We start from the raw sequence: 19,973 nt of genomic DNA, 5'->3' as shown, positions 1-19,973 counted from the left end.
AATGTTACAGCATAATACAGCACAATACAGTAAGAAATACAAACTATGAACACCTCGTTGTGGCATTCAAGAATCATGAATTTCAATCTACCAAATATAGCAGACAAAGGTATAAAGTTAATTGAAATCGTTTAGTCTGCTTGAAGAATTTAGCAGTACACTTCAGTTGTCATAGCAATACGTGACTGCACCTTTGATGGAAAAAAGCATCTTTTGTATGAAAAACAATAATAGATGATTGAACGAAACTGATACTTCCCAAATTTTGCATCGATTACAAAGGGAACTCTGGCGTTAGGCCACTTTTTTTCTGCGAAGGCAATGGTATCCTTCTTTGAAATGGTGTTGTCTTTGATCTTGTCAATTTCGCTTTTTGTGAGCTTCAAGTCTCCTTCAAACAGATCAGCTAAAAAATTGATTAAAGAAATTTAGAGAACAAGAATCTATCTTTCGATTGTGATTAACTTTAGAAGGGTGCCCGAAATATATATACCCCAACTCATAAACTACTTGACCTTTTTTTGCGCCTCTACTTGTAGATCTTGATTTTTCATCGCCGTACTTCTTACATACTTTCTTTATTTCACCAATCTTTCAGTATTTTTCTAAATATTTCTTTTCTTCTAATTGCAAGTTTTGAATATACTGGTCATTCATAATACCTTTCTGCATACTTTCACATATCTTATTATATTTCACTTATTTACTGAGTCATTAATCCATTTAGAATTTGCTAAGGATATTTCCTAAGGAACAAGTCACTCACGGTTCAACTCTGCAATTTCTTCCTCTTCTTCTTCTTCTGTTGTTTCTGGCCCTTTAAAAACTGAAAAAATAAAATAAGTATATTTATTTAAAAGATTATCGATTTCATTGGTGGATCTATAGCCAAATCAAATGCTGCATTATAAGGCATCGTAGTAAGCAAAGAATGGCTTCACATTGTATTGTATAACTAAATGCTAAATTTTAAGCAATTTTAAGCACTTTATTTATCATTAACTGAAATCATTTCTTTTATGATCATATAATAGCAACTGTGATCTTAAAAACATTTTTTGTAGTGATTAGGATAGCTCTTCCTGTGCAATGATACAAACATTGGAAATGTGGCCAATATCTACCATATTTCAACAAAAATAGTTCATATTTACTCTGCAAATTTATCTATTTTGCTCCTCGGATATCTAAATATATTTTATCTATAGTTATATTTACTCTTTATAATCATCTATTTTACTTCTAACGTAATTTATATTACGTTTCACACACGTAAGTTTGTCAAGCTAGTAAAGAGAAGAAGCACGTTTTCCTAGCCAAGCTAGGCATGAACCATGCAATTGTTCTTAAAACTCAAACAGGATCTGTTATTTCATTCACTTTCAACTACTCACATGTTTTCTTTCGTCACTTTTCCAAAACCAGTCGTAACATTTACTCTTGTTCAAGCACAAAAAAAAAATTTCAATTGCTGTAAAACTTCATTGTGTCTAACATTGATAGATTTTGTAGAAAGTTGCATTGTATACAATATTTTAAAGTTGCATTGTATATTACCATTACTTTCTGTTTTCTCCTCGTCTTCTTTTATTTCCTCTCCACCCAGTCCATCTTCACCATCTGGCTTCGTTTGTGGTTGGACGTCTCCTGGCTTTTGCTGCGGATCCTCACTGGAAGACCCAATCGGTTTTATTTCTGGAACTTTGACAGCAACACTTTTTCCTGGGGCAGGAGCACCGCTAGCCAGGTAAAATGTTGCTAAGAGTACACTGGAAATAATGAAGAACTTCATCGTCTTTCTCTTCTCGATGCCGATGTCAAAATGAGTTCTATGTTCCACCTATTGGTTAAATAATCCATCTGCAGGTAGCTGTTTGCTTAGTGCCAGTCACCCGAATATTGAAAGTAATTGATATTTAATCTAATTTGTGATTTCTACCTCATTATTTCAAGAAAATGTCAAAGTAGGTTAAACAAACCAGGTAATAAATGCAAAATATTTCGCTACTTTAATCCTGTAACTACCTGATGGAACTGACGTACAAGAGAAAACTTTTCGGCTGGTAGTCCTATAGTAGAATATCTTAGATCTCTGAAAATTTTCATCCTCGATTACTTTCCAGCCTGTTTCTCATTAGCAAAATGTTCTTTTTAATCTATGAGTTCAGATCATGAGCGCTTTTCAAAATTTTCGTCAGCTTTTCGATGAGTCCATATCAGGGTCTTTTGCTTAAAGGTACATTTTATCAATACTTTGCTCCTACCAATTTCAAAATCATAATAAGCGGCAGTAGGTTGCCCTTGACTGTTTGATATTATTTCTATACACGATTTTTATATCAATTCTTAATCATAAGATTCTTTAAATCTCACGAATTGCGTTACTCCATTGTCCTGCTTAAAAGCCTCTGGCAAACTGTTTCGGAGAAGGTGGCTAGGACAGGAAGGCGATGAATGGCTTTGAAATGTTTAGAACAGATCTTTTCTACGTATCTTAACCCTTTTAAACATTTTTATCATTATTTTCCGCCAATGTCAACTTGCTAACGAAAACTGGGTGGTCTTGAACACGTCTTTAAGATTCCCAGAAACTACATTAAAAAAAGTGTAGTAGAACTTTATATGAAGCAAATTATCAAACAAACCTATTTGCTTATATATTTTCTATAATTGATGTTTTTTTGTAATTGCTTTGTTGCAGAGATAAGCACTGCTCTAAGTTGTTTCTTCGAGTTTTATGCTTAATGCAATCACCATAAGAAGCACAAGTAACAGCTTGTATCAACAGTTTCTTATATCTGAAAACTTGCAAATTCTAGGTAGATATTTAGGTAAAATACTAGTAAAATTTCTTTACAGAAAATACTGCAAACTATTGTGCGAGATACCAGTTGTTACGAAGACATCAGAACTTCTAATTGAACGCAACAAATTGTCGTGTAATTTGAAAAATTAGATAAAAACAGCAACCAAGACAATTCATGGAAAAACCTGCAACTTTCACAAGAGTGGCGTCGCTTGATCTTCCTGGTTAGGGGGGTGGAGGGTCATCAATAGAAAAATTTACCGATGAAGTCACAGATGGAGAAGAATTTAGGTGCTATTTCACCTACTTATAGCTGATTTTACCGACAAACCAAGGGTTTTGTAAAAATGCACGAGGAATTGGGGGTGTTACCCCCTACACCCCACCCCCACTAGCTACGCCCCTGCTTCACAAAGTCCTTTGAGCAACTTTATTTTTTGACATTTGCCTCTATGACTCTAAACTTATTGTCTTCATTTTGGTAATGCTTGTGTTAATGTCTTGATTTTAATAAGACTCTTGTTGGTTCTGAATTTCCACTGACTATCAGTGGTGGAACGGGACCTGAGACGGGCCCTCATTGACAGACTGCAAGAAAGTCCCATTCAAGAGTCCAATCTTTCAATAAGAATTTGCTTTGTTAACTAGGAGAGGAGAGTTAAGCTTAAGTCGAAGAGCTTTAAAAGTTCTTGAAAAGGAGTAGAGCTTGAGCAAAGTAGAGCATGAAAATGATTTGGGCGCCCCTTTTGGTCGGGGGCCACATTTGGTCGGGGGCTTTTAGTTATCGGACTAAGGTACCCTAAACTGCGTTACGCTACAGCTGTATGATTTCTAGCTACAAGATATATTTTCAGCATGCATTTGAATCTCACAGTTAATTCACGTTGTTTGCTAAACTCTTCAAAAAAATAGGAAACTGAAATATAATGAAATGAAAGTTTGATATGGAGATTCTTGCACCTTAAGTTGTAGCGAGCCTATTAAATGTGTAATCTTCCTTTTCAAAATAAATTGAGAATCTTATGAAAACATTAATGATTAAATTTAAAAAGATTTGAAATACCTTATCTTCAAAAGTGTATAAAATATATTTGTCAAAATGAAATCTTTTGCAAAAAACTACGTAAAATATTTCATCATCTGCCTGAAATTATTTGTGATTCTGTGCATAAACTGCTTGTCAAGCCCTGGTGGCTGAAATATGAAAATGTTATTTACAGTCACCGGCGATTTACGGAAAAAGTTATAAACTAAATTTCTCTTCGTTCCAAATACCCTTGCAACTATTACTAATAGTTTCAATTACGATATTCTTGCACGTGCATGTGCACATTGGCTGCTGGTCGAAGAAATTTGGCTGCATCGTGTCACCGTATATAAATTTTACACGAACTGAGCCCTCATATAAAAAATAAAAGAAACTGGGCCCTTATATAAAAATACCATGTTACTGATTACCTTCAATCTTGCGAAACGTCTCAAAAAATGACAATTTTAAAGCTGAGCTCAAAATGGAACCTTTTTTCAGTTCTTTTCAGATATACTAAGATTTTCTGTCTTGCAGAAAAAAGACCCCCTTGCGATTAACTATGTGTTCTGTTTTATGTTATGCTATGTTAAGCTTTGTGAGGTATGTTTCTTTACAACGTGGTATTTCAGATTATTTGTTGAACTTTTATTGCCAAAAGCAGTGAAAAAATTAAGATGATGAGTAATAACCCTGAGCCTTATTTTTCTAAAAAAAATTCTTGTACCACGCAAAACCAGATAACATATAATTTATTGCTTCGTTGATAATTCTCGGTAGCTTATCAGCGAACCCTCATTTAGACATTTATAGACAAGTAGAGAATATTTTTTGGTAATCAATTAGAGCACAGTAAAAATGCTTCTACATATACTCAAATCGTTGACGTGAAGAACAAGAGAAAATTTTAAAGGAGTATGGCCAACCCTTTCTTGGATTCAAAGATCGTGCGCATAGAACTTAATCATTGTTGCACATGCTCTTTCACTCCAGGGTGAAGGGTTACCTCACACCTTAGAAAGCTTTTGCTCGCTCCTTTCCCCTACAAGCTGTTCCCATTCAACATTTACAACAAAAAATTCATAAATTTAATGGTGACCAGTAGATGACTATAGTAGCAACCAGTTCACAACCAAATTGGTTCAATCGTTAAAAGTAATATAGACAATCTAGTCTCTTGACTTCGATATGACAAATAAAAATAACTTTTTTGTTCTGAATTTCTCTATTAATGTCTTTTTTGTTGAATTTGAGATGTGTGATTGCTAATTTGCAAATGATTTGAAACCTGATCAAGCATATTCATTTGAAATTTTGCACCCCCTTTCTAGAAAACGAAGTTAATGTTTACAGCGGTAATTTCCTAATAGCAGTTTACATTTTATAATAGATTTTGAGCTAAACTGAAAGTTATTTTTCTGTTCAATACCTGTTCCCCAATCAATGACTGCAGTTTGACAAAGGCTAAGCTTTTATCTACCAGTACAGGTGACTTTGTTTTGATTATACAAGAAGAATGATCAGTATATATTAGAATAACGGAGGCATCAAAAAAATTTCTTGGTATGTGGACTACGAGGTTTTCATAACTGTAGAGGAGAAAATATTTTTTCCTTCTCTCTCATTGAATACTTTTCTCTGTCACTTGGGTTTTTCACCTGTTTTTTTTATTGATTTTTTTATTTTAATTGGCAGTCTTTATGAATCACCGAGGAGCAGTGGTAGGAAGTTATAAAGAAATTTTAGCTTCATTCACATGGATTATATAACTGCAACTGTCAAGAACAAGACCCAAAGGAATAAGCACAACTATAAAGCCTTTCATCTTGTACACAGGTGTTAATTCCAGAAAAATTGACAGGAATAACGTAAATGTAGTAATCGCAGGTTTTTGCTTTTCTCAGTGTTCTCTGTATTTTGAAATCTGTTACTGTCTTCGTGGTTTTCTTCTCCTCATTCTGCAAGTGTAAAGCTTGTTGAGCTGCCTGAGATCAATATAACTAAAACCACCTCTATGACCAATCTTTCTCCATGGTTTGCTCTTTGGCACAATCGTTGTTAAACGTTTTCCATTCACTTTGATTCCAAAACCATCGCGTGGATAGTGCATCACGCTGTCGTAGTCGTATGGTTCTCCAAGATAGTCCGCAGCACCATGGGCATATTTCTGGAACTGACCTTCACGTCCTGCATCAGAAAAATTAATTCGATTATTTCGATGACGATGAAGTCTCTTGATGCAAATCTTGCTTCAAAATTAGATTGTTTTGGTATTTTGAAATGTTGACTGAAAACGCTATAGTTATGTTTTCAACTTAGGCCGACATTCTCTTATTTTTTTCTCGCGCATGCTCGCAAAATTCATTCTGCTTTTCTGGCAATTTTTCAAACAGTTAGATTTGACCCTGGACTGTTGCTTTATAGTGCTTCCAGTTTACACTTACAGTTTCGGGAGATCTGAGAAATAAGAGCTTACCCTCACCTTCAGAATTTTAGATAAATCAAAGATACCTTCACCCAGTTCAAAGCAGAATGAAAACTAAAATATATCAAAATTTCAAAAGGATTCAAAGTTGACAACTAAACTCAATAAATGTGCAGCAAAATTTCACGCTAATTTGTCTGCGACTTTGTTTTGCAAAATGAAAATTAAAGGTTTAGCTGTCATTAAATTGCTTTTACATTTCTTCCAAACCTAGCTTTTGTCTTTCTTTCTTAAGTTGGTAAAATTTCTAGCTATACTTAAGCTAATTAAAACCAACTAATTTAAACTACCAACTTTAAATGTAATGCAAATCAAATATAATCGATGTTGCAGATTCTTTGCAAAGATCAAAAGTACAATTAAACGATGAAAATTCTGAGATCTTTTTTGAGTAAAGTTGGGGAGTATGTATTCTATTTCGTTTGGAACTGTGTTCCATATTTGGCTACATCTGTATGATACGGTATTAAATCCATGTTTTGTAATATGGCTCCGCTAGCTTGAATATGTCAAAGTGTGTTCAGGAAAACATCATAGATGCAAAGTCATGAATTATAAATCTATATCTAAATCTTTACGGATTTCCATTTATTTGCATCAATTTTTTTACAGACTGATTAGTCATACCTTTCTCTATATTGTCCCAATGGATTTTAACAAATTGATCCCTGTCAAGGCGAGTATGCTCGTGGAAGAACCCAATAGCATGCATGATTTCATGTATCACTGTTCCAACATACTCACAACCTTTGCCAATTGAAATGAACTGAGCACCTCTTTTAGCACTTTTTCCAATAGAAGTTGAATAGCATCCTCTATAATGTACAAGTGACGATTGGTGCAGTACTGTACAAGGAACGCGTAAGCGGGACAAAAGTTGCTATTTTGCATATTGTAAAGTAATTCCTGAAGTGGCCAATGAATTATGAGGCAAATCTTGATAAAAATTTCTCAGATTTGCAGAAAAAAGTTATCAACCAAATTGATTTTTGTGCTATATTTTAGATTAACACTCGATTGCAAAGATTTTTTAGTGTGGTTGAGCAGACAGAATCAAGAACAGCTGAACAGTCAGGAAACCAGCCTTTCTACCTAACACGTAAATTAAAGGGCGTTACAGAATTAAAACTTTATTCCATCTAGCAGTTTTGGAGTCAATCTACATAAAAACGAAAAAGCCGCCATTGTGTAGACAAAATGAGTTCGTTTTCTCTCTTGGACTCCATTGGTAATTTTTCTTTAGGCTCGCGGCACTGATTGGTCAACTATACTGGTCTTGTGCTTGCGTTTTTCTGATTGGCCTATTTCGATCCACAACTGGGTACATATTTTCCATCGTGTTTTTTCGGAACCTATTCTGACGTTTTATGCTCTGAGGAGTGTCAGACGAAATGCTTTTAGTATGTCGTAAAATTTTTGCTTTTTTCAAAGCCATTTTCAAATTCTGTACCGCAAAAAAATTGTTTATACATATAGCATAATCAAATGACTACTTACTTTGCACGAATAAATCTTACGTAATTCTTATCTGTCGTTTTCTTCCTTTTAAGCCTTACACAAGTTTTCATTCTGAATTCTCCAATAGCTTTCATTATCACTTGTGTTGTTCTTTGATCTAATTTGAAGAGAACGGTGCAGAGGGCCAATAAAATATTTTTCAGGGTAAATCTTTTTTTCTAGAATCATTTTATCATTAGAGTATTTTCTTGGTTTTTATCAAAAAAACATATTCTTGAGTAAGTATAATATCTCTTCTTTAGCCTTGATACAAGGTCTAGTCAGCAACCCATAGCATAAATAGTGCTGAAGCATTTACGCCTTGCATTTACATTTCAAAATGATGCAAATAAATCTAAACATTACTGTGTTTCAAAAGTATTCATTATGAATTACAAAAGACTTTGATGATAATCAGGTGTAATATTTTGTAAATGTTTTAGGCCTATTGGTTTCTTGATATCTCGAAAAACCAAATATTATTAAGGACACTATCGTTTGAAAACCATAGAAACAAAGTGGATAGTGCATTTGAAATAAAGGATTTTGCTATTTTCAACCCCCCCCCCCCCCACCCCACTCTAAAGAAAAAGTAGTTGTCTTCTTGGTTCACTTACTTCATGTGACAAAAGGAAGGTAAAAATTTGACCAATGAATGATATCAAAATAAAAATGGAGACATACCAACATTATTGTCAATAACATATGGGACAATATTCTTTGGCCATTTTCTTGCGACAGCCGATACTGCATCCTTTTTTGAAATGGTGCTGTTTTTGATTCTGTCAATCTCACTTTGTGGTAGTTTAAGGTCTCCCTCAAAAAGGTCGGCTAGAGCAAAAGGTATATGCATCACTATTGATGATTTTAATTAAAGCTACAACTATCTTAAAATAAAGGATAGTCATCATACGTTGAAATGAAAATTACAAATTGACAATCCTGACTTCAATTTTGGGCAAATTTGTTACTAACTTTAGTGTAGGAGGTTGTTGAGTATTTACTACTTTTTTTACGCATTCTGGAAACTTACGGTTAAGTTCAGCCGATTCCTCTTCCTCTTCTTCCTTTTCTGTTCTTGGTGAATCGGGCACTGCAAAGTGTAACAATCAATCGATTAATCAGTCAATCAAACTGTCGTTTTCGATTACTTCGCTATATGATCATCACATACTTCCTATTTCATCCCATGTTATCTCTTCTTTCTGCTTAGCAGTTTAATTGCCCGGTCACTGATATCTTTTAATTGATTGGTATAAAGATAAAAAACAATATGTATAAGAAAAAATAGTGAAAAGCTTCTTAGACAGCTGAAGGTATAGAAAGGTTACCAAGAAACCAATTTTCTTTCATTCAGATTTCTCTGCTATATGAGTGAAGTTCTTTTAGTCAATGTTTGGTTATACTAAAATATAATAAATTTCATTAATAAAATCATCTTTACCATCGTCAGCACTACTACCCTCTTCTTTTTTATCCTCTTTGTATTCTTCTACTTTGTCGCCCTCTCCTTTCTTTTCTTCTCCTTTGTCCTCTCCCTTGTCTTCTCCCTTGTCCTCTCCCTTGTCTTCTCCCTTGTCTTCTCCCTTGTCTTCTCCCTTGTCTTCTCCCTTGTCTTCTCCCTTGTCTTCTCCCTTGTCTTCTTCCTTGTCTTCTCCCTTATCTTTTACCTTATCTTCTTCCTTGTCTTCTTCCTCTTCTTTAGGTTTTTCTTGATCGCCTTTGCTTGATTTGTCATCCTCACTTATCTTTGGAGCTTCAACGGGCTGTGCCAAATCTGTAGGAAAACCGACAGGGCTAATCGGTGGTGGCTTCGCGTCATTTTTTTTTTCAGGCACAGGAGAACTAAAAACAAAGCCGAGAGACGCCAAAAAGGCAAGGGTCAGAACGAAAAATCTCATTATCTTCGTCCTCCCACTACAGATGCCTGTATGAATATGCCACTTCGATCTCCCTTTTATATCCTTAAAACATGCTGTTTGCTTCACTTACGCAATTCAACACGCATTTGTTTATTTCAAATGCAATGCAATGTTTATAAGTCTCTTTCCTTTGTAAGTAAGGTTACAGACAGAAACCTGCCAAAGTATAGTGGATGGTTTACAGTTTAATCTGCTTTTGATACGGTTTTAAGGAATACTCACAATGTTATGAGCTCAGCATGCTGGCTTCACTTTACAACTAAAGAAAAGATTGAGTTTGAAATTACGCTGGGACCAGTAGTGGATAAGCACAAACCTATATCTAAGAAAGATAAGAAAGTTACAATTTCTTAATGAAAAATTAAAATATCTTGACTATGGAAAGACCTTGAAGAATTTGAAGAAATACGTCACTTTAGATCGGTGTTTCTCTCTCCTTTTGCCATGTTTCACCTAGAAAGAATTCTTCCATCTAGGAATGTGTTTAAAAAGCTTGAAAAGATTAACCGTCAAAACATAATATTTTCATTAAACATAATAATAACATTCAACTGAGATTTATAAGGTTCAACTGGGTTCATCTTATTCATGCAACAATAATTTGCAATTTTTAGATTTGCTAGACACTTTTCTATTACATGAAAAAGTCATTCAAACCCAATTTTTTTCACACAGAATTTGAAATCATGATATTTATAGTATAAGCAATTTACAAACATGTAGAAATAAGATTCCTTCTTCTATTCAAATTACATTCTAACATCTAGTCACCCGTATTATATTCCTTCTAGCTACTTTAAGCGGAAGCCAAGATCGTCTAAAATTCCTTTTAGAACTCTAGTCGTGACAAATGATTATCTTTTCTAAGCCTTAAAATCAGTGCTTCCTCTTGAAAAAAAAATTTCTAATCAAAAAGGAAATTTTAGCATTAAAAATGCTAAAATTTCCTTTTTGATTAGAAAATTTTTTTTCAAGAGGAAGCACTGAAAATGAATTATTAAGAAAATATTTATTAGAAGGAAAAAAGAATTAATGAGAAAATATGAAATAGGAGAGATTTTTAGGGAAATGTTTTTTATTTACCTGGCCTTTTATCATAGTTTGAGAATATATCAAGAATATTCTGGGGGTTATATACAGTATGTATCAGTAAAAGCAGTATCACCTTTGCTGTATCTTGAAACTGAACTATAACGGCGAATTGGCATCGATGATAATACCATTGTACACAGATCAACAGTCAAGTAAGCAGTTTAGAGTATGTAGCTGTTGTTAAACCATCATCTAATTTGAAATGCATTTTTATTCACTGTATCTACCCTCAAATGCATTGTTTCCCTCTCTGTGTGCTGCTATGAGATTGGCTTATGGGCGCCATTTTAATGTGAAAGTTAGATCAAGCAGATAAACCGAATTCTATATCCTTTTACCGGAGCCAGGTAAGATTTTTTCAAAAAATTCTATATATGTTCCTAAATATATTTGGGAGCAAATCAGAAAGAAAATTTTAAGTCCAAAGAGGAAAATTTGACCATTAAGAAGAATATTTACATGTGTATTAGAATATTTACTGTTTTTACTAGTCACAGTGCTTTATATTTTATGTATAGAAGCAACATATATTGACTTTTCTCTTTGCGTCCTTAATAAAGTATTATTCATTCTTAATAGATTTCATAACATGTCTATCGATGTTCAACTATTTGAAAATGAAAAATTGGAATACTTTTCGCCATTTTGTGCGCCATATAGAAAATCCTAAATGATTTGAAATGATGCTATCGTTTGTTTGAAAATAGCTTCAATCGCCAGGTCATACCTGCAGAAACTGTTTTCTGATAAATGCTAATGGACAACACCTGAGAAAGGTCAAGTGTAAAAGTCGATTTCAACACAATTACAATGTGAGCAGAAAGGAAAACTGAACGAAGGTTTAGGGGGTTTTCGATATTCCCTCTTGTACACCTGCACACAGTAAGGACAGGGGCAAAACCTTTGAAAGATGATAAAACAATATCATAATGAATTAATTGCAAATATTTGAGAAGTTAGGGTGAGGCGTTTGGTTCTTGACGATATCCATATGCAGGGGTGACGTCCTAGGAAGCTTGGAAGGGGGTCTGTGCTGTAGACAGACTTAATAGGCTAACCCATTGCTACACCTTTACCACATCCAATATATTTGCATTTGTGTTTCAAATCTATATTAAAGTAGAGGGTTTCTAACACAGAGTCCGTCCAACCAAATATAACCTCACTTCAGCCCTTCCCAAAAAAACAATCTTTCTAAATTTTAAAAATGGGACTGAGTCCACTAGGCCCCCCCCCCCCCCCAATCCACTTTTTACTGAGTACAACGGCAGTTTCTTCGCAAATTTATCAAAGACTCAATTCTTTTTCAAAAATTAGGTTATCTTTCACGTTCATTTAGTGGTAAATACATCCCAAATAGGCCTAAATCTAGATGCGAGGCACTTTTGTTGTCATGCTCTTGAATTCTGATTGGTCAATATGATATGCAGAATTTTGGCCGCTCAGCCAATCAAAGATTTAGAACCTATTATGTGCGTAAGTATTAAGTAATAGGGATATTAACATTGGACTTTAGGGAGAAGGTATGATATCTCATCACCGTACGTCCAGGACAGAAGGTACACACTCAGTCTACATAGGGTATACATTAATCTTGAGCACTTATCCAGTGGCGGCGCCAGCTATTGCCGAGTGGGAGGGTAATGCTGACCACGCCCATTTTGCTTCGTTTCAGTGCTAATTTCCTTAGGAAATTGAAGAAATAGGATCTACCCCTACCTAGCGCTTTTTAATCTGTTTTTAGAAAAAATATGTAGATCATGTTTTAAAAAAAGTGGCGAGAGGGATTTTTTTCGCATAGCCCCCCCCCCCCCACCTTGGCGTCGCCGCTGCACCTTTGAGCAGTAAGGTGACTAAATGCGAATATCCTGTTTTGGTAAAAGAATAGCAATTATGCACTATTGTCGAGCCAGCTTGGTTCACAATAATGACTATTTATCGTAACTTACCTTATAAAAGAATTCGAAAGCATAGAGACAACAGAAAAAATGGATCCTAATTTCAAAACAAGGCTTTAGAAATTACTTAAAATTTTACGCTGGAAAATTAACTAAAATTATAAAGGTGTCTAAGCATTAAATGGCAATTAAAAAACTCTGGGGTTCTTTAGGCCAGTACTGTCTTCGAAACTTTTGGGCCGATTTACAAATAGTATGCCAAAGAGATGTTGCATGTATTAGCTAACCCAATATCAAACGGAGTTAACCCTGTAAAGCTATGTTGCAAGTGATGACTGAAAATAACTTAATCGCAACATCTTCAATGTGTGTAAGACGTTACTACTGTATAAGAAACTTAATTTCAGATACAAAGAAGCTAATTTGTGTTAATTTTTGTTTCAGTGGAACAGGCCACATTACTTCATAGGCAAGTTCCATGAATAAAGTGTGAGCTGGTTTCAATAAGAATAGATTTTTCAACAAAATTCAAACAAAAGCTGGACATCTCAGCTCTCATTATTGTTTTATAAAATTTGCATTCATTTTAGTGTTTCTGCGAGGCTCTCGAAAACGAGGCTATGACAAAATAACTTTCCATTTCTTCACAACCTTCCTTCCAAGCAAACTTTTATTATTGTGACTCAAACGTTTGAGAAGATGGCAAGTGACCGGAAATTTTTTGTTGGCGGCAACTGGAAGATGAATGGCAGCAAGGCAAAAGTAGATGAAATTTTGAAGTTTATGAATGATGCCAGTTATAACGCAGAGAAAGTAGGTAAGGTCACTACTGACTTGGCTAGGGAATTGTACCTAAGAGTACTGGACACGCCCTCAAAATTGAGTTCGGGTAGATTTAATATAAAAAAATAGGTTATGATCACGGCAAGTTAAGTTTACTTTAGTACATTTTTGCTACAACTAGCACATTGATATTTTTTAGCCTGAACTTGGAGACAACTGTTCTATCCTGTTTTTTCTTTTGTTCACTATAATTTTTAATTTTTATTATTCTTCCACCTTTGAATACCACCTGCAAAAAAGTAACTCAATACTGAATTGAAAGCAACAATTAATTATCATCTTAATCCATGTGTTTGGGCTCAAGTTTATCAATTAATTGTTGATCTGCTTTCTAGCTGTAAAACCTTGCCACTCTCTCAGACAAAAGCTAAATGTTGCAATTATTTGCAAGTAATAGTCTGTATATAGTGCACATTTGGTATGATTTTGAATTAGTTCAATGTAAGTTTCAAACACATCAAACAAATTTTAAAAAGGTAAAAACTTTATGCATTACTTAAGTGTACACAAAGTTCCAACTTTGCACCTAAACACTCAATATTTTAGTATTTCATGCACGAGATATGATTTTAAAAGTCAAATTCTGCAGACTGGACATTAATGGCTACCATCCTTAGTAACAACTTTTTATCAGTTTTCCAATTCATACTGATGCTCAAGGGCACAATGGGAATCAATTTTAAGGGGCTTAAGACCACATTTTCGTACAAATCATTTGACAAAGTAGCTTTTAGGGAGTGATAACCGCTAGCCAGGGGCGAGCAATTAATTTTTACAATGGGTCATATGAGAAGCATGGGCTGTTTTAGAGGGCCAGAAAATGAGAATATTGAAATGTAAAATTTTAGTTTTCTCCCAATGTTAAATTGAGATAATATGTAAATTTTTATATAGAAATATAAAAGTTTGGTGTATGTCAAGTGGGGAAATACTTCTACAAAAGTTCATGTTCTGATTCACCACAAACTCACAGCCAGACAGAAATGTCAAAAAGGACCAGATGTGGCCCACAGGCCGTTCGATGCCAAGATCTGCCCTTGCCACAGCATCCTTGTTTATTATATTTTGCAAGTTATCCAGGAAAGTAACAAGTTTCCACACAATGGTCAAAGCACTCTAGTGCAATTTCAAGCTACTGCAAAGTTGGGAAAAGCTCATGAGGAATTCTTTAGAACTGTTTGATGAGAAATTCTTGGGACCCTTTTGTACAATTTCCATGCTATATTCACAATCTCCCCCTAGTCAGATCTTAAAAAATGTTAATTTTTTCCACCAAGCTACTTTGCCCTTTTGAAAAAATTTATGTGGCCCATGTTTAGAAAAGAGTATTTACAAAAAAATAACTTCAAGTAATATAGTGTTTGTTTTATTCAACTTTGCATATTTTGACTTTAAACCTGCATGGATTTAATGAAAAATCTTTTCTGATTGAAATTTTGTACATCATTGGAAAAATTTCATGATGACCAGGCCTTTCCGGGAAGAAAAACAATGTGGACTATAAAAAGCCCTTGCCAGTTTGGCTCTGTGGGCTATTTAGCCCTTGCAGAACTGTTGTTAATTTTTTTATATTTGAGTTTTTACAAAGGCAAAATACATCACTTTGCCAATTCTTTAAACACTATTTACCTTAAAATGAGACAAAAGATGGTTTGAAAAACTGCGCGGGCAGAGAAAAGTCCTTGGAAATTTATTTTGCAGGAGGTTTGCATGGGCACGGGCTATAGCCCATGTATCCAGAAAAGCCCTGCAATGATGGTTTTTCCATGCACTCCTTTTCAGTCCTGATCCGCTCCAGTGATCAGATATAACAATCCAGCTCCAAAAGTTATTTGTGTTCAGGGGCTGATGTGAAATGCGTCAAATTTGCATGATTGTATCAAAGTTACCATATATTTAGGAAATAAAAGTGATATCAATGAACAAAGAATCTTTCACTTTTATCATCATAATAATCATTAAAATAGCCAAACTTTGTTCTTTTAGATGTTGTTTGTGCACCACCTTCCATATATGTTCAATACACTAGAAACCAGTTGAGGAAGGATGCTGGAGTTGCTGTTCAGAATTGCTACAAAGTTTCCAGTGGAGCATTTACTGGTGAAATAAGGTAACAGCAGCAGTCCTTTACTACCTTACATATTTGTATATATACATGTATATATTGGTTGATGCTGCCCTTACAATGTTACCTATGTATATTTTTAAGCAAAACTGTATGTGAAATATTTTGCCATAGGGGCTGAGCAGAATAATTTTTTTATTTACAGACTACAATCATATTTTTTCCTGCCACAAGATGTTTTAATTGCAGTCCAGTGAACTGAAAACATTAAATATGCTCCATTTCAGTAATGGTTTTTCTTCCCTTTTTGGAATATTTCTTAATCAATTTCAATTCATTATTTTTCAATCATGCATTTACCTTTAATCCTCAAATTGTCCCCTCCCCACGAAAAACCTCCCTCAAAAAAGCCCCCTTCAAATTAGCCCCCACCCTAAAACTACAAATTGTCGATAAGCCCCCTAAACGAGGTATCTATTCTCTTTTTGTTGCCAAAGCTATCAGGCCTCTCTGGGAATACAAAGCACAGGGGCTAAAAAAGACCCCTGCTGGTTTGGCTGCGTGGGTTATTTAGCCCTTGCAGAATTTGTTGTTTATCTTTTTATATTTGAGTATATACAAGCCACAAAATATATTATTGTCTACATGTAAACATGATTTATCTTAAGAAGACAGTTGTTTTGTGTGCATTAGTACTTCTTAAAATGACAAAAGAGATATCTGATAAAAATTGGCGAATAACATACATAAACCTCAAAGCATACAGGGAAGCAGAAATTTGGATCGAAAGTAACGAGAGAGTTCATAAAGGGTGAATGATTAGTTCCATGTTTTTGACAAATCCCAAATGCTTACCCCTTGTTGAAGAGTTGAAGAGCAAAAACGAATTACTTCTGAGACTTTTTTAATATTTTTCTGATTGCCCAGTTGTCGTTGTTGTTGTCATAGCGTGTTTCTTATAAAAAAATGAGTGAATTCGTAACACAAAGTTCGTACTTGACAGTGTTGTGTAACAATTCTCATTTTTGCTATTTTTTGCTATCTGTTGTTCCTTTCCTACAAATCATTTTCTATTCCATTCCTAGTTGTAACAGGTAATACTATAGTTTGTTAACATTTTATGTCAAAAGAAACAAAAATTTCCTTTTTATAATGATATTTATAAAAACCACATATCTCTTTGACACTATGTTATTTATGAATAACCTTATATATAGCGGTAAGTGGTTAAAACATTAGAGAGTGAGACGTTGTTATAAAGAATTCAACGAGAGCGTTGTTATAAATGACTGCGTGGGTGGAAAAAAGCCCTCGCAAAACTTTTTTGCGTGGGGCTTGCGCAGGCGTGTACTATAGCCCGCATCTACGGGTAAGGCCTTAAAGCTATGTACCTTCTAATCTGACAGGGCTATAAAGAGAACTTAACATTTTCTTCCACATTCATTTCTGTGCTTTGATATTCCCATTCCAATTCTCCATAACATTATTGCTCACTCTAACTCCCTTGAATACAGCTAACTTATCTACCAAATTAGCCAAATAATAATTTACAATAGAAACATTGTAAATTATTGTTTGGTCAGTTTTGCTGCTCTTGCAGTCATTGGTATTAAATATCATTTTCTTCTTGTGAGCACCACAAACCATAGAAATTTTCTTTGTAGGTTGTAGAATTCTTGTAAGCTAGGGTGACAAAAAGGGGATAAACCATTTCTTTCCATCAAATGATTGCAGGCTTGCTTGCTTTTTCCAACCCTTGTTGTAAATTCTCCCTTATTTACATTTAATTAGCAACATGACTTTTGAGACCCCTCTTTTGCCAATAGTAAGACAGCACTCTGTAAAATAAATAGTAAAAGTGATAGTTGATAGGGAAATCTGTAAAATTGTAAGCAAGGTAGAACAAATTTATTCTTTTTCTCTATCAGCAAATTTTACTTCTTATGACATTCTTCCCTTGAGAATGAAATATAACTTTACATTACTCATTAGGAGAAATTTTCTTATGCCATTGAACTTTCTTTACTAGCCCTGAAATGGCAAAAGATATGGGCTGTGATTGGGTCATTCTTGGACATTCTGAAAGGAGACACATTTTCATGGAATCGGATGAGGTGTCATATTTTTTAATAAAAAGGTTTTTCTCTTTGTTTATGTTGTCCAGAAACATGCCTACTGAAAATATAGAATGGCTTTCTGTTGGGGTCATGTGAGCATGAAACAGGCCTTGTGTTTAATTTGAGAGTGATTATTCTTGCGTTCAGTTATATATATTTTCCTTGTCAGAGTGTGTTTTCAAGCTGCCAAGCAGACTCGACTGGTTTTCCAGGAGTCTAAATTCATCTCTAGAGAAACCAGTCAAGTCTGCTTGCAGGCTAAGGATTTGTTGATGTTGAAAATAATTATGCTCTTTTGGTCATTGATAGTTTATAACTTTTTACTTGTAGCTCATTGGGGAGAAGGTAAAGCATGCACTTGCAGCAGGAATTAAGGTCATTGCATGTATTGGGGAGCTGCTCAGTGAAAGAGAGGCAGGAAAGACACAAGAAGTTGTTTTCAGACAAATGAAGGCAATTGCAGGTAAAAAATAAATACCTCTATCAATACCTCATTGGTACAAAACAACAATTCTGTTCTTCAGCTCGTTTATGTGATCAACTAAGATTTGTTGACTTGTTTTTACTCTTTCTTTGACATTTTTACCCTTTGAACATATTCTTATCTACTTATTTTTCTTTTTAAAGATAACGTTGATAATTGGAATAATGTTGTGATTGCCTATGAACCAGTCTGGGCCATTGGAACCGGAAAAACAGCTACTCCTGACCAGGTAAATTGTACTTTCTTTATGCTAGTTGTTGAACCTTTTTAAGATGCTATAGACAAAAAACATTATTTTGAATATATATCTTATATATAAAAAGGGGATTCCTTGAGAAGCTTTATCTTTATGATTACAAATTGTCAATGAGATATAATTGTGTTACAACACATGTAAGTTTAATGAAACTGTAGATAAATTTAATTGAATATGTCACATCAATCTCAAGGCTTGCAGGCCCTTTGTTGATAGGAACTTTTTTATTTTTGCAATATTTTACATGCTATATTTAGCTGTCAAAGAGAAAAGTAGTTCAACTCAATGAATGATTGAATAATTCTGTGTTGGCTTGAACAGGCATTATTTTGAAGGAAAAAGCTTTTTGGTAAAAAAAAGCAAGATTAACATGTTTGTGAATTTTTCTCTGTTTGAACATATAATTTATGACTTGAATAACCTTTTGCTGGTTTAAACTTAGACAAAGAGTCACAAAGCAGAGAAACCTAAATACAAAATTTTTCTAAAGATGTATTATCTATTAACTTTTCATGCTTCTTAACCAGTATATGATAAATGTAGACAAAATTTAGCTGAATTTTATTTAATCACAAGACTTGAGTTTTCTCTGATTCTTGTTGATTGGTCTATAAATAAGAAATTTGCGCATCTAACAGTTTAATGACATAAACATATTGTATGAGGCAAATGTATAAAATAAAGTATTATTTTGTCAACCTAGGCTGATGATGTTCATAAAGATTTGCGGAAGTGGATGTCACAGAACTTGTCTGTAGACATTGCTAACTCTACAAGAATCATCTATGGAGGTGAGTGGTGTGAAAAATGTCAGTTAATCATAACAAAATGGATTTATCATAACTTATCTGTGGGAAAGTCATCTTGGATCTCCATCTTTGAGCATAGTTGTGTCGAACTTTTAGGTAGAAATGTCCTGTCTGTTATCTTAAAGGACACTCTTTGGTGTTTTCCGCTATGTAAATATCACAATCATGTCTGAATTTTCTCGTATTGATTATTTCTTTGTACTATTTATTTTGCATTAACTTATGTTGCTCTGTTTTTCAGGCTCTGTTAACAGTGGAAATTGCAAAGACTTAGCTGCGAGGCAGGATATTGATGGATTCCTTGTTGGAGGAGCATCTCTAAAGCCAGATTTTGTTACAATAATCAATTCTAGAATGTAAATGACTACGCTTTTTTCCGAACACACAGACAGATAACAAAATGAATGGCAATTGATTGAAAGCTGAATTCATTCATTGTTTTAGAATTGAAATGACGTATCCAACGCTTAGAAAGATAATTGATTTAATCCACCCAGTGTGTATGCAAGCTATTTTATCAACTGATAATATAAAGTTTATTTGAAAAACTGCTACTGGAAGATTTACATGAACGAAGTTTCAACATTTTGATTGGTAGAAAAATTCTATGCTCGTCAAAGCAGACAGTAACCAAACTCATAGAAGGTAGTTCAACTGTTTGGCTTAGGTAAC

General features: G+C 34.3%; 3 protein-coding genes across 4 annotated transcripts; 1 reads left to right on the top strand and 2 right to left on the bottom strand.

The window, feature by feature from the left end:
• Positions 1–134: 134 nt before the first annotated feature.
• Positions 135–1,834, bottom strand: LOC135688334 (uncharacterized). Of its 2 annotated transcripts, none has more exons than XM_065205153.2 (3): positions 1,564–1,834; positions 767–826; positions 135–406 (listed from the first exon to the last, which is right to left on the bottom strand). In XM_065205153.2, the coding sequence occupies exons 1-3, from the start codon at positions 1,790–1,792 to the stop codon at positions 150–152; spliced, it is 546 nt and encodes a 181-aa protein (XP_065061225.2). In that variant the 5' UTR covers positions 1,793–1,834; the 3' UTR covers positions 135–149. The 2 variants fall into 2 exon arrangements, with proteins under 2 accessions (XP_065061225.2, XP_065061224.2); XM_065205152.2 differs by having other exon boundaries at positions 1,558–1,831.
• A 3,809-nt stretch (positions 1,835–5,643) lies between these two features.
• Positions 5,644–9,759, bottom strand: LOC135688263 (zinc metalloproteinase nas-4). The gene is made up of 6 exons (XM_065205040.2): positions 9,260–9,759; positions 8,849–8,908; positions 8,500–8,646; positions 7,816–7,933; positions 6,946–7,133; positions 5,644–6,020 (listed from the first exon to the last, which is right to left on the bottom strand). Exons 1-6 carry the CDS (start codon positions 9,714–9,716, stop codon positions 5,761–5,763), a joined length of 1,230 nt encoding a protein of 409 aa, XP_065061112.2. The 5' UTR covers positions 9,717–9,759; the 3' UTR covers positions 5,644–5,760.
• A 3,592-nt stretch (positions 9,760–13,351) lies between these two features.
• Positions 13,352–19,873, top strand: LOC148957241 (triosephosphate isomerase A-like). Its single transcript, XM_089115711.1, has 7 exons — positions 13,352–13,544; positions 15,557–15,680; positions 17,665–17,749; positions 18,083–18,215; positions 18,380–18,465; positions 19,196–19,283; positions 19,543–19,873. The coding sequence occupies exons 1-7, from the start codon at positions 13,427–13,429 to the stop codon at positions 19,659–19,661; spliced, it is 753 nt and encodes a 250-aa protein (XP_088971837.1). The 5' UTR covers positions 13,352–13,426; the 3' UTR covers positions 19,662–19,873.
• Positions 19,874–19,973: the final 100 nt, after the last annotated feature.

This window comes from Rhopilema esculentum, unplaced genomic scaffold (genome assembly GCF_057945365.1).
Source record: "Rhopilema esculentum isolate cy_ngs unplaced genomic scaffold, ASM5794536v1 HiC_scaffold_36, whole genome shotgun sequence".
In the NCBI taxonomy this organism is placed as follows: Eukaryota; Metazoa; Cnidaria; class Scyphozoa; order Rhizostomeae; family Rhizostomatidae; genus Rhopilema; species Rhopilema esculentum.
The sequence above is the reverse complement of the archived record's forward strand: the minus strand, read 5'-3'. Positions and strand labels throughout refer to the sequence as shown.

Bases quoted from the DNA above. Each gene is read 5' to 3' on its own strand.
- LOC148957241 (XM_089115711.1), top strand. From the start codon at position 13,427: ATGGCAAGTGACCGGAAATTTTTTGTTGGCGGCAACTGGAAGATGAAT. The intron at 13,545-15,556 runs GTAAGGTCACTA...TTGTTCTTTTAG, and splicing joins TTATAACGCAGAGAAAGTAG to ATGTTGTTTGTGCACCACCT. The intron at 15,681-17,664 runs GTAACAGCAGCA...TTTCTTTACTAG, and splicing joins GCATTTACTGGTGAAATAAG to CCCTGAAATGGCAAAAGATA.
- LOC135688334 (XM_065205152.2), bottom strand. From the start codon at position 1,792: ATGAAGTTCTTCATTATTTCCAGTGTACTCTTAGCAACATTTTACCTG. The intron at 827-1,557 runs GTAATATACAAT...TTATTTTTTCAG, and splicing joins GGAGAAAACAGAAAGTAATG to TTTTTAAAGGGCCAGAAACA. The intron at 407-766 runs GTGAGTGACTTG...TCAATTTTTTAG, and splicing joins AGAAATTGCAGAGTTGAACC to CTGATCTGTTTGAAGGAGAC.
- LOC135688263 (XM_065205040.2), bottom strand. From the start codon at position 9,716: ATGAGATTTTTCGTTCTGACCCTTGCCTTTTTGGCGTCTCTCGGCTTT. The intron at 8,909-9,259 runs GTAAAGATGATT...TACACTTTGCAG, and splicing joins GGGTAGTAGTGCTGACGATG to TGCCCGATTCACCAAGAACA. The intron at 7,134-7,815 runs GTAAGTAGTCAT...TGTACATTATAG, and splicing joins GTAAGATTTATTCGTGCAAA to AGGATGCTATTCAACTTCTA.